The sequence below is a fragment of the Leptonychotes weddellii genome, chromosome X (assembly GCF_054177405.1).
Source record: "Leptonychotes weddellii isolate Sample4059 chromosome X, ASM5417740v2, whole genome shotgun sequence".
Classification (NCBI taxonomy): Eukaryota; Metazoa; Chordata; class Mammalia; order Carnivora; family Phocidae; genus Leptonychotes; species Leptonychotes weddellii.
In genome coordinates, this window is record NC_138385.1 from 80,188,987 (window position 1) to 80,203,754 (window position 14,768).

General features: G+C 37.3%; 1 protein-coding gene across 1 annotated transcript; it reads left to right on the top strand.

The window, feature by feature from the left end:
* Positions 1-1,441: 1,441 nt before the first annotated feature.
* Positions 1,442-14,537, top strand: TMEM47 (transmembrane protein 47; the record flags this gene model as incomplete). Its single annotated transcript, XM_081807962.1, has 2 exons — positions 1,442-1,616; positions 11,431-14,537. Coding segments are annotated over 2 exons (354 nt in total), but the record flags the coding sequence as incomplete, so codon positions are not given.
* Between the last annotated feature and the right edge of the window lie 231 nt (positions 14,538-14,768).

A 14,768-nucleotide genomic window follows, 5' to 3' on the forward strand; every position in this document is an offset into this window, starting at 1 on the left:
ATAAGTATAAAGAAGAGAAGAAAATCCGAGGGTTTTATAGGTTCCTCCATTCATCCCTTATCCTACAGTGGTAAAAGAGTGCACTTTGGAAGCTTTCTGGAGGGGTAATTTCAAAGTGCAGCATCAAAATATCATGAGTTCTTAACTTTGGATAAGACTACATTGCAGTTTAACCATGGATTAAAGTCTATTTTCATTTTCTGCACATACATTAAAGTGAGGGCCAGAAGAGGCAGTCTGGGACTTCCAAAGGACCCCCAATGAAGAATGTTCTGCACAGTATCATTTTTTGTGATGCTTCCTAAACTGGATAGTGCTTTCATATATTCACTTTGCTGCTTCTTAGAGAACATTCTCCTCTTCTTATGGGATGGGAAATGGCCAATTTTCTGTCATGCTACTTCTGTATCTTTATAGGAAGTGACAGATGCATTTCAGTGAGGTTTACATTTCACTCAGCACATAGGAGACTCAAAGTATCCATGTACAGAGACCGGTACATAGCATGTGGTCAATATATGCTTGCTGTTTCCACGTATGAATGAAGAAAGGGGGCCAGCATCTATTTAGAGTACATTCTGGCTCCCTGGGAATACTTAATTTCACAGACCATCCTTGTGGTAAATACCACAGTGAGATTAGAATGAAATGAAAGAGAGGAGGGAAAAACAAACAGCAACAAATTTTCCTGATGCCATTTTGCTGGGGGAGTTGTTTTAGAGAAGGGGAGGGAAAGACTGGCAAATAAAAACTTGGTTCCTTTGGGGGGTGCAGTACGGAGAAGGAAGGCTTTATAAGAAAGGACCGGAAAAAAAAAAAAAAAAAGAAAGAATGTGTTACTGCCACACAACATGGGTAGCTATCAGAGACATAAAGCCAGACACAAAATCAATATCACAGACTTAAAAGCCAGACACAAAAGAGTTCAGACCATTTACATAAAGTTTAAGAACAGGCAAAAATGAATCCGCGGTGATAGATGTCCCTTACTAGCCTGGGTGAGAGGGTGACTATTGACTGGGGAGGGACATGAGGGAACCCCGGTGACGAAAATGTTCGATATCTTAATGTGGTTGGTGGTTATATGGGAGTATGAATATATATAAAAGTTCATCATATTCTCGACTTTCATATTTAAGGTTTGTGAACTTTATAGCTCAATAGAAAAAAACAATAATAATGAAAATACGTTATGGAAAGGATACCCAGTTTACCATGAAGGCTTAGTAGAGTCCTTGGAAAGCGTGGCAAACCCCTGGTCTAAAAACACTGCTGAGCTTAGCCTAAGAGACTTTCTGAATTAGGACGTTTATAGTAATTTTTGTTGCAAAACACTTCAGTTCCCAAAGGATGATTAGCATGCAGTAAGATCCCGTGTATTTAGCTGCAGCTAGATGCAGGCTGCTGAACATCATTCTGTTGATTCTTTGAGGACTGACTGCTTAAAAGCAATACTTTCTTGTTTTTCTTTACAGATTGGCAGATTGCTACTCTGGCTTTACTCTTGGGCGGTGCTGCCATCATTCTTATTGCATTCCTGGTGGGTTTGATTTCTATCTGCGTGGGATCTCGAAGGCGCTTCTACCGACCTGTTGCTGTCATGCTTTTTGCAGCAGGTAAATGTGTATTTATTATGTTCGAGCTGGTATTCAAGTTGCAGCAACCTTTCTACCATCCCTCCCTTCACATGCAAAAGCAGTATGAGGTTGCTGCATTACCTACAAATTGAGAGACATTTGATATATTTTAAGGTAAACTGACTAAGGGTTTGTCGTATTACAGGTTTTCAGTATGTTAAGCATTTCACAGAGCAGAGTGGCAGTTTCTAAACTTCTAACTAAAACATAAGTAATAGTTCTTGACAGGGCTGTTGCCTTACGAATTGCAGCAGATGTGTTTACCAACTGTCTTCACATTCAGCTTTTTTCCCCTCCTTTTATTGCCCCCTTGGTGACCTTAAGGCAACAGTATTTTTTTCTGACGTGAAACTGGAAAAAATTCCATATATGTAGGCTGAAAGGTCTAAATCTGTTTGGAAACAAACATGCTTATAATGAAAAATGATAATGTATAACTTGAACCATCAGACAATTCAGTTGTATGCGGTCAGTGGCATAGTCGTTAATCTAACAGCCATCGTTCTAGGAAGCACGCACAGCTGGGATGAAAACATGAAGCAAGGTAAGGTGGAGGTTTTGCTAAAATCAGGGAACTGTTTAGAAAGGGAGTTTATAAGACTAAAAGCCCAGTCCATTATTTAATGTATTTTAATTTTCATCTATAAGAATAGCCTTGAATATATTGTTCTTTTTGATTCCAACTGAAATATTCTTGTGGTGCCTTCAATTTACCCTGTCAGTCACATGTGATTTGAAGACTGCAAAATAAGCCTCTGTGACTGTCAATAATGAAGACACTGACAGAACCATCTCAGATTAGATGGATTTTTTTTTTTTTTAAAGCTGTTTAAAGATGGGAACGGATGAAATTTCTCAGGATTTGAAGTGTAGTTTGATCTAAAAATATAAGATCAGAAGTAGTCTGCTGCCCCCTGCTGTTTGTGTTCATTTTTTATACCCAAGAAGACTGACTGGAATGTAGGTGTCATGAAAAGGAAGGTCCAGAGGGCTGAAGTACATCTAAGTCAAATCTCTCAAGTGACTTGCTCAAAATTCTATAGTAGTTACCAGCAGAGCCAGGGCTGGGAGGCTACTGAATTTTGAACTAGTGGTTCATTCGCTACTGACTCATTCATTCATTCAGCTGTTCATTAGGTGCCTCTTACAGACTGAACATGGCATTAAGAGACCCACAAAACCAGCTAAATAGCACCACAGATACTTTCTAATAGAATAGAAAACACTATTACAAAAAATAGTTTGAAATCTTAGGCAGTGGCCATACTATTCATTTTTCTGTTGATCTGTGTAATAAAGATCTCTATTGTGAATCATTTAGTACAACATGAAGATTCTCCTAAAGATGCCATCACAGTTCTCTAGTTTATATCTTGGTTCATGGATTTATCATAGATCTTTCTATTCTTAGAATGAAATAACTTAGGTATTTTAATTTTAGTATAAATTTGTCTTTGCAGCGAGGATTTATTAACATAGTGATAAGATAATTGTAATAAAATTTTTTGATAAATTGTTCTGAAATTATATACCATTCCTTAAAACTGGAATTATGTTTTGAATAATCTTTAAAATACTCAGATATTTCTGATTTTACAAAGGTATAGAAGTACTCTAGACATTCTCTTATAAATATCCAGTATTATGGTGCTACCTAGTTACTGTCTCATTTAGATTTTAACTTACCACATAATAGCATGTGCAGAATCTATAAAGAAATCCATTGTTTATAGCACCTATTTTAAACATCCTTAGAAAAATAACTAGGAGTTTCTAGTTCTTTCTAAAAAAGCTCTGTATGTTTTCCCAAGTATAGCAAAATTTATGAAAATGTGAAAATAAGTACTGGTTGTAACAGAAAACATATTGTAAATGAACATAAGTTAGAGGTAATGGATTTGGTCAAAATAAAGATTCCAATTTAGCTCTAGCTACTACAAGTATTAGTAAAGTATAAAATAATGAGAGGAATCCCTACAGTAGTATTCATATATTCATATTCTGCCTGCTGAGACCTAAAGCAAGCATTATACTGCTACATTTTTAAAATGTACATGTGCTGAGATTTAATTTTACTTACTCTCTTTTGACACTGTGCTTATGGAAGCTTTTTTTGAAATAACCATTAGTTTAGTGTTCATTTTGCTTATAAGCAAGGTAAAAACTTACTCATTATTTGAAACATGTCATGAAAAGGTTTCTCTCTCCCATCTCAAAACCCATTAAAGAGTTGCCTGTAGCCGATTTCTGGAAAAGATACTCATTACACATAATAATCCATTATTGATTTGGGCATAAGATGAACAAATTTGGAAAATCTGCCCACTTGAAACAATGCTAGTGAAAATCATGGCTGTTTATTTTGCTTGCTTCATAGTAAACATACTTATTCTCTTGGTTGGCCTGTCTCACTTGTAATTCAGTTTAGTGATTCTTTCTAAATGTGTATTTGGAGCCATTTCCCCTTTTTGCTCATGTTGGTCTGCTTGAAAATAGTCTGTGTTTCTCTTCTTTTCTCAAAATGTTTTTTTCAAATAATACCCAGCTTATCCTGGTGTTGACACACAGAGAATGTTATGTATTTTAGCAAAGAAATAATCTTTTCTTCTGCTGAAACATGCAGGACATAAAATCAAAACAAACATAGCATTACCACTTGGAAACATCTCTACACCGGACTACATAATTAATTAATTCAGCACCATGTGCTATGCCCGGCTTGTAACTTGACAGGGAGAAACAGGCATGTAAACAACTAGCTAACTCTAGCATAATTTTTCTTAAACCATTTCTCTTTTGACAGTTTATGAAGCAGCAAGTTTCATGTGAGCACAAAGCTCCAACCAAAACAGCTCAAGAAATTGATAGTTATAAAAATGATTTTTTTTCATTTATTGTTTTCATTCACTTATTTAACAAATAAACGTGGGGCACCTCTAGTGTGTAGGTATACTCCTTGGTGTTAGATTATATACTCCAAGGGTATTTACTAAAAGCTGATGATCAAATCTCATAAAGGCAGCCAAACATATTTTAAAGGTTTTGCATCTTCCCTTTATCCCTGAAGTCCCTAATTTGGGGGGGGGGGGCGGCGGGAGGGCTTGTTACCCACCTGAATAGTTAGTAGAATGGCTAAGAGCTTGTCATCACTGCAGCCCGTCTAAAACATTGTCCCATGTTCCACAACTCTCTCACTCACTGGTCTTAGAAGTCCGTACTTCAGAATAAGATACTATCTGTAATAAAAAGGTTGACAACAATAATTAATCGAGCACCTACCACATGTAACACTGCTAGACACTTAGCATATACTATTTCTGATATAGCAGTCTTGAGATTGGGTATTTATTTTCCCCATATTATCACTGAAGAAATAAGTTCAGAAAGGTTAAGTGACTCCCCAGGGTTATCCAGCTAGTCAGTTGCAGGGCCAGGGTTTCAGTCCATCTTCACTTGGGTATGTATAACACATAGAAAAACAAGAGCAGAATCAGCCTTGAATTTTGAAATCGGCTGCCAACTGTGTACTGCAGTTGGAGTCCATCCTGTAACTCCATTTACTCCATCTCTTGGGGCAACACCTGAAAGAAATAAGCAACTTGAGAGGCCATAAAGACCACACATTGATCAGTGCAACATGACTGAATCATAGCGCATCATGAAAGTGTGCATTTTTCCAATACAGAGGACTATAGCATGTTTCTTATTGCATAACTGACAACGATAGGTAAAATATGATGGGATTGTAACTGGCATCTAGCTCTCACTAAAGAGTTGGTGAAATTAAAGGGGCTGCCTCTTTCTAGGTCCTCTTGTATTGTCTGGTTTTGCAGATCTTTTGTATGCCCCACTGGGACTTAGGATGATTTTTTCCATTTTTTAAAGGCCGTTAGTACAAATTGCAGAAGATTCTCAGTCTTCTAATTCAGATTTTAAATAACAGAATCCCCACTAATTTTATTAATGATACTTCCTTTCTGTTCTATCTGCAAAAAGCCTTCTGTAAATGAATGTTTGTACAGAATGGTGATTGTTTTTCCCCCAGGGTCCTGCAACTGCTTTCCACCTCTGAGCTCTCTCTGATTAGAGGCTTGAATTTTGCAGCCCTCTTTACAATACTGGAGGTATTTTGAGTCTAGATTTTGGCAGAAAAACCAGTGTCCACCTTAGATTTCAAACTAAAAAGGAATTCTATTCACAGATCTTTATCAGTATCGAACTACCCTTTGGCTAGAACAATTTATCGTATCGATGCCAATAATTAATTTCATATGTACTACAACTCTTGGTAGTTACAGATTAAATTTAAAAAGGAAAAGAAGGGGGCGCCTAGGTGGCTCAGTCGGTGAAGCATCTGCCTTCAGCTCAGGTCATGATCTCAGGGTCCTGGGATCAGCGGGGAGTCTGCTACTCTCTCCCTCCCTCTCATTCTGCCCCTTCCCCTGCTCGTGCTCTCTCCCAAATAAATAAGTAAAATCTTTAAAAAAAAAAATAAAAAGGAAAAGAAGATCGCTTCATATTGACCCTTCATGGGCAAATGTTTTCAGAATTCTCCAGATTACCATTTTCTTTTTGTAAACATTCTGTATTTAGAGACTTGGCTGGTAAGTCCTATCAATTCTGTCTCTAAATTATCTTCTAAGTCTGTACCTTCTTTTCATGACCCACCATTACTGCCTTAGTTGAGGGCATAGTGGAACACCTCCGTTCCCCGATTGGAACTTCCCCTACTTTATTTTTTGATGGTAATATCCGACTTAAAATATCTACGTGACTCCTTCCTTTCCCTTTCCTAGAATCCAGTTACTGCCTTTTTCTTTTATCTTTTCTTCACCTTCTCTCCTCTTTCTTTCCTGCTGGTGGCATCTCAGTCATCACTGCATACAGGTAGGTATCCATGCATTGACTAGCCTCCTTCCTAGGAGCCTCCCGTCTCTAGTCCCTCCTGCTTACAGTCTGTCTTGCACACAAACCCATGAGGTGTTGTTCTCAAATACACATTTGGTCTCGCCACTTGTCCCTTTGGTTTCCCCAGAGGCAGAACGTAAGACAAGGAAACAAGTGCAAGTACTTAGTCTGGGAGGCAAAAGCACGGATACGGAAAAGTGAGACAGAGAAGGGTAGGTAGGCAAGAAAGAGGACATTATCAAACCAGTTGTTGCTGAAGGCAGCTGGAGCTTAAAGTTCCTGGAAAAATTCTGGAAACCGGTTTACAACACACACCTCAGAGTTATTTCATTGGAAGGACTAGGGAAGTGGGGTATTTAGAAGCCAGATTCTGAGAGTCATTGGTAAGGGCTGAGGTGATGGCAGGGGAGCCGGCAGCGTTCATTTCCCAGAGCACCAGGCCTGCCCCACAATCAGGCAAAGTAGCTTTCGTGGCCAGAGGAGAAGTCAGGCAAAGAAGTGCAGGTGTTGCAGACAGTTGGAAGTCAGGCTGACAAGTATTGGAGTGATGAAGATGAGAGCATATGGGTAGGGCACCAACAGCATCTACAATTCAGATAACCTCTGAGATGTCTCCCTGTAGAAACTGGTCTCTTATTTTTATGACACATAAGCCTTTTATAGTCTGAACCAAACCTTTCCATGGGAATGTACCCTTTATTCCAACCTCCTGACTTTTCTATAGGTACACCCTCTTATAATGCTAAGCTCTATACAAGCTGCTGCTTTTTCCCAGAGGTCTTTTCATTTTTGTCTTCTGACAAAGTCCTGTCCATCCTTTGAGAACCAATTCAAATGGTGCTTCCTCTCGGAAGCCCTCCCTTCTTTGTCCAGGCAGAAATGGTGTTTGGGATATCGTTAGAGTTCAGAAAATGTGTAATGAATGGATCAGTGAACATGCCTCTGCTCTTACTGTTGAACACATTCATTTGTAATTATCTATGTGTCTGTTTTCACCATAGAGTATGAAATATGACCGGTTAAGGGCCATGTCCTGTCTGTCTGATCCCTTTCACCTGCCACATGGTCAACATCCAATAAGTTTTTGTTGAAATATCCCCTTAAATGAAAGTATTGGATATTTCAATATTGAATGTTTTCAATGGTTCAGCATTGAAAGCACTGAAAAATAGCCCCTTAAAACTAGACATAAGACAGAAATTAGTACCTCTAAGTTTTTGTCATGCCTCTCTCCACACAATTTCATGGTTACTAGTTTCGTTGCCTCTTTTCAAAAGAGTGGAGAGAGGTATAAAATGAACTTCAAATTCCCTTTAAATTCTAAAATGCTACACAACTTCACTAATGTTGCCCCTGAGGTAGAGCATAGAGAATACCACAGCCGATGCCTATTATGTTTCACTGATTGGTGGTAAAGTAGAAATGTAAGTGTGATGATGTTTTCTTGAGTTCTGGACTCAGTTTGTGTATTTGTTTTTCCCTTCACAGCATCTACAAAAGGCAAGGAGGCATTTTTACCTGCCTCTGTGTATTTTTATTAAATGGAAAAAGTTATTTACAAATGCAGGCTTATATATGTTTTTTTCTCAGTTTTGCTATTACATGCATTTCTCTCAGTGATTCTAAAGAGAGTAAAATAATGCAGAGGCATAAAGCGTTTTAGGGTAATTTTCATCTGGCTACAACACAATAAAGCTTTATCTCTAAGAAAGCTGCTCAGGAGAATATGCCAGTGGAGCCTAATGGAGTTGTATTTCCACTTTTCCACTAGAGGGAAATTATGTCATTGTATTATACCAAGGAGGCCAAGTATTTGCTAAATAAAACACATTGAAATGAATATTAAAAGCAGCCTAGGTAAACAACTCACCCTAGGGACTGGCTCTTTCACAAAAGAACCCATATAATCCTTCTAGAATAGAATTCAGATCAGTTATTACTTCTCTGCTCAAACTCCTTTATCAGCTGTCCATCACACTAAGAAGAAAATCCAGACCCCCGCCCGTGGTTCACAGGTCCATCCCCGGATGGGCCCCTGCTTCTCTCTTCCGTCTCACGTCTCACGTCTCACGTCCTGCCCTACCCAGATTGCTCACTCCCTATTTGATTGACCTGCCCCCCTCACTTCATTCAGGTCTGTCCTCAAATGACTCCTCCTCCCCTAAAGAGGCTTTCCCCAGCTTTTGATCTGAAAGAGCAGCCTGCATCCCTCTATCTGGTTTTCTGGCGTTCTTGTATTTTTCACGTCTCTTGGCAATACCTGCCATGTTCTGTGTCTGTTTCTTTTCTTTTTTTTTTTATTTGTGAGAGAGAGACAGAGAGCATGAGAGGGAGGAGGGTCAGAGGGAGAAGCAGACTCCCTGCTGAGCAGGGAGCCCGATGCGAGACTCGATCCCGGGACTCCAGGATCATGACCTGAGCCGAAGGCAGTCGCTTAACCAACTGAGTCACCCAGGCGCCCCCTGTGTCTGTTTCTTAATGGACGGCCTCCCCATGAGGGTAGCGACTTTTGTTACCCATGCCTTAAACTGTACAATTTGGTTCAAACTTTTATTGAATGAATGAATTTGTCGAATGAGTAAATGAATGACTATTCCTACTTCACATTTGTATTTCAATCACCTACTGGCAAGATCAGTCATGCTTTGACTAGTGACCAGAGTATAGGAGCCTGAGGAGAAATTGCCTTTTTATCTTTTAAACTTACTAACTTTGCAATGTTTTTCTGTAGTTCATGGTTGATAGTAATTGACTTCTTGTTAGTTTTAAGACATTTAATACATGAAACCATCCTTTCCCTCACAAAGTCACAGAGCCAGCTGACTTTATTTTTTTAATTAATACACATTTAGCACTTGCTGGAAGTAGAGGAAGTATGGGTTATATAATGAGCTGTCAGTTGTCCTAACAATGACTTAAAACCTTTTCTAAGACCTTTAAACTATAAACAAGATGTGATGTTCATTCTGGATGCCAAGAGATTCTCCTTTTTTATGGACCTATTCATCCATCCACTCTCTATAGTATGGAAGTGTGGTAGGCGCAGTGTTGAGCTACATGGCAAAAATGTTTCAAATTCTTATATCTGGCTCCAGAAAGGTTACTTGACCCCCTAGTCAGAACCTTACAGAATGGAATGATTTTGTGGAATCACACCCTCATGAATTTTCTGGAGTTCATCAATTTTACGCTAGAGAGAGGACCATTAATGTAGACTTTCTGGGAACATTAATCATATTGGTAATAAGGATCTTTTATAGGTACTGAGAATAGATGAGCATAGACTTTAAAGCACAAAACTTCAGTTTAATTAAATACGCTATCCATCCTACTGCTCTTTCTAAAAAAGGTAATAAACTGTATCTATTTTACTATATAAAATTTTATTCTTGTCTCCGTAATTGTTCATGTGTTTGTTGTTGTACATTTGGAATTTACAGTATTTTTAAGATGAGTTAAATAATAATCATTTTGACTAAACATTTACTTGATGTATCGGGTTGGCAAACTTTTTTTTATAAAGGGCCAGATAGTAAGCACTTCTGGCTTCGTGAGCTGCATGGTTTCTCTTGCAACTATCCAAGCTCTGCTGTTGGAACGTGGACAGTACATGAACGAGCCTGGCTGTGTTCCAAGAAAACTTACTTTCAAAAACAAACAGCGGACCAGATTTGGTAGTTTGCCAACCCCTGCCCCATAGTACATAGTACCCAGATTTTTTAAGATTGTTTCTTGAGGGTAGAAGCTGTCCTATAGTAGAGAATGAGGCAGATGCATCCCATAAATTCTAGTTAAGTTGACTGAAATAAAGTAGAAATTATACAATAGATGCAATATGCAGTTATGATTTTGAATGGAAGACATCATCTTTTGTGTAATCCAGTGTCTCCCATATAGAGATATCAACAGGATAAGGACCACTTTAATTTTAGATATATAAGAAAAAACAACAACCCTTCCCTTTCCTGATGAATTTTTTTTTTTTTTTAAATCAGGTATGACTCATCACAGTTCCCCCTTTAGCCCTGACTGACAACTGACTTAAGAACCGAGAGTTAGCTGAGAACGAAGAGCTGAGTTTTGTCTCGATGGTAGTAGCTAGCATTAGCTGATGTTTTCACTACCATTAGCTCCTATGCCTTCATTGATTTCATTCTTTTTTGAAAGTAGGTAAAGAATAAATATATAAATGTCATCTGTTATATCTAACACAAAGGTTTAATTGGATGTGGCTTCTTGACAAAGATGACTTTTGAGCCCCTTTTGAAGGATGAGAGGAAAGGAATGAAAATCGTCTTTGATCAGAGGAATATAAGCAAAGGCATCATGGTAGGAGTTGCTAGAATCATTGGCTGAGTTACGTGGTATGGAGAAGCAGCAGCAAGAAAAGCACGTCTTAAATCACAGCTTGACCACTTTCATCAGTACAAATGAATTTGAATTCCTCAGTTCCTCAAGAGCATAAATAAATAGCAAGGGTTTCGGGTATTTGCGGTCACTGTTCTCGGGGAACTATTTACAGGTTTTGTTTTGTTGAGCTTATAGTACTACTTGCATAATAGTGATGCTTATATATGTATGTCTAAAAAAGTGAGAATCATTACTTTGTATGCTCTTGTAAATTATTGCACTAATTATTTCATCAAGTACTATTATGGGGAGTTACTAATTGCTAGTAGAGTAATTCTTACTATATTGTGAAACAGTGTTAAAGACAAAATTGCTAATGTTTTAAGGTATACCATCTGGAATAAGCAATGCTTCAAATTTTTTGGCTTTTACGTTTGATTACAAAGCAATTCTCATACATATATATATTTATATGTTGTATCCTTTTATTTCCTGCAAAGAACACTTTCCTAATTTCTATTTGCTTTTCTTTCAGTTGTTTTACAGGTTTGCAGCCTGGTCCTTTACCCAATCAAGTTCATTGAAACTGTGAGCTTGAAAATTTACCATGAGTTCAACTGGGGTTATGGCCTGGCCTGGGGTGCAACTATATTTTCGTTTGGGGGTGCCATCCTTTATTGCCTGAACCCTAAGAACTACGAAGACTACTACTAGAACCAACAGTCTCACATTTTAAAAAACAACCAACCATCCAACAAAAGGATTACGTCTGTTATCTTTTCTAACTCACTGTTTTCTAAAACACATGTGGAGCATCAAGCAGTTTCCTCAGTTGATTTAATATCTTTTGCCTTTTGGCTGTCAACATCATAACCAGCGTTCACATCCATTTTAGGGACCTGCACAAATTAAGAGAGCTGATTAGACATAGGCAAATGCTGCAAACTTCCAATATGTTCATGTCATTTTTCTTGACAAGTGAAGGGTCTATATAGGCAATGCTTTGGCAATCAGCTTCTCCCCAGGAAGGGAGTCAAGACTTGGAGACATGTGCTTTTCATTGTGCGGTTAGCAATTGTGCCTCAGCCATATCTAGAATGAGGAAAATTGAGAGTCTCTGCTTTCCCCGGGGCAACTAGAAAGAAATATGCATGAGTTGCTTTTGTCCGAAGTACCATTTAAATCATTTACCAAACATTACTGCAAATAATTGTGCATATGTAACAAGCTTAAATATTTTTATAGAAGGTGAACCATTAGTATAAATGGTAATAAGTTGTTCCCTACTCCAATACATGCATTTGCCTGTTACATATAAAAGTAATATTTGCTCTAGTGAAGTGATTTGAACACTAACCTTGTACACGTTAAGAGGCTTAGATTGGTATTCACACTTATTTACTGTACAAAAGTACATATACCTTAAAGCTTTTGCTCTGTGTTCTCTACTGTTTCACTGGAAAGTTTTAATAGAATTGTATAAGAAGAAAAATTGAAATGGTGTTAATCTGAAAATTCATGATTCTTCTGCAAGCACTGTAGTTCAAAAGAGAGTAGCAATTAGAATGATCATTTTGTTAAAAGTTCAGTAAAATAGAAGGCTGCTTTTTTTCAAGTACTTTAAATGTCTTTATTAAAAAATAAAAGAATAGTGATAGATTTATAGAAATGTCTAAATGTCTCAGTAAAGGAGTAGAATTCATCTGGTTATCACCTGGTCCTCTGAAGTTAACTAATGGGCTGATTTCTGCACACAATTATGATGGATTTATGTTAAGGGAATCATTTGTTGGCTGTTCAAATGGAAGGAAGGAAATATCAATGATAGGGAATAAGTTTGCAACTAATCTCACACTGCAAACTTGCATTAATCCTGTTTAATACACAAATTTGGATAGTTTAATTATAAACATATTTTTATATCAAATAATACAGTTCTAATATAAAAGTTATAGATAGTTATTTTTGTTAACAAAGACACTAAAACAGTATGTCCTGGTTTTGGCCCTTTTGCAGAAAGAAGCATTGGAAAAATCATTTAAAACCTACTTATGTTCTATTGTATTGCAAAATCCGTTAAGAGCAGGACCACATCAATAGTATTTAATAATTTGCTTTACCTCCCAGAGCAGAGTTCTGCTTTCAGCTTGTCTTAAGAACTGTTGCCAGAACAACAGGGGAAAAAAATCTATTTTATTATTCAAACGCTTAAGAAAAAAAAAACCCTTCCATCTTTTGACTTCTCTATAGAATCACAAAGTAAATATGAAGAACCAGGCTTGATCTTACTTTAGCAATGACGGACAAAAGTAATTAAATGCATCCTAGAGAGAAACCTTTATAAAAGTATATGATTCTCTATAGACTCATAAGAAACTATGGGTGGAAGTTTTCCAGAAGGATATTAGTATCATAGAATCTTCTGAAGCAATTTTCTTGAAAAATAGTGAAATCTGGGCCAGACTGTCTTGCAGTTAATTGCATATTGTCAGAGCAGCATGAGAAATACAGTATTTGTTGGATAGGGGTTTTGGCTACTAAACACTCTCTATTGTGAGAGAGTCTCTTTATTCCTGAATAATGGGAGAACAGTACTTTGGGGCTGACATCAGTGAGGCACTTTTCTTAGTCCTAGCAGAGGATGCAGTGTGCTGTTAGACCGATATCACATCTCGAGTCGTACCAAGTTTTCATTCTCTGTCAATATGACAGGCTGGAAAATGACAGACTATGTTATAGGCTAAGGCACACATATTTGCAGTACACTCAAAGGTAGATTTCTTATATAAGTTTTCTCCCCTTCCCAGTGAAGAGCCCTATGTTGTATTTCTACCATCACTAGTATTTGAAAGTATTTCATGACTAACAAGCTCAGTACAACACGAAAATTGTTGCTTATCCGAAATACTTTTTGTCTATCAGAATGAACACATGTGAATTTTCACCTGCATTACGTCTTTGCAGCTTTAGGTTTGTTTGATGTTTTCTTACAAGCAAAACTGTTGACTATAAATCCATTGTTTATCTTAGAGCGATATATACGCATACACACATAGAGCATAAAGTACTCATCAGGGCTAGTTACTTGGATTTCTTGCACAACTATTTAGCTTTTTGTAAGTTCAACATGTAAATTTTAAAGACAAATATAGAGAGACCTATGTGTTTGAAATATAAATGATATATATGGATTAGCATGTACCTGTATATTATTAAACATGCAATGAACTGACTGGTAAGTGACGTCTAATTGTATGGCTAGCAATGTAATTTATTCAGACTGTATTTTTGTACAGAGCAGCGCACACTAACCTATGCCTCTGTGTCCTCTTTAATGCCTAAAACTGTGCCTAGAAATTTCATCTGTCTTAAAAAATAAAATTATACTTCATGCTGTTTATGCTATAGTTTCTCTACTGCTGTTCTATATTTATTATTTTTAAATATATGACATGTTTACTACTTAAATATGAATCCATGGTATTCTGGTTATTTTTTCTAACAGTCCTCTGGGGGAAACCTGTTTATCACTCCAGTGGTTTTGAGTTTGCAGTTTCGCGATCGGTTCTTCATTTCCTGATTTTTGTAGCTGACATGAAGTTATCTATGTGGAAAAAATAAAAATAAAAGTGGTTTCACTGATGTGGTTTGACTTGTGTCTTCTCTGCTGTGTAGACCCATTAACAGGTTCCTAAATTACACATCTGCAAGTTCATGTTCTCCTTTATAATAAATATTACCTAGAAAACAGAACCTGCCATGGCATGCTCATTTTATGTAAAACTTTTAAAACTAGTTTTGTTTCATATTCTCTCCCAAGATTCTTTCTGTCCCCTGCAGGTGAGTTATATAAACACTAAGAGAAAGAAAGAA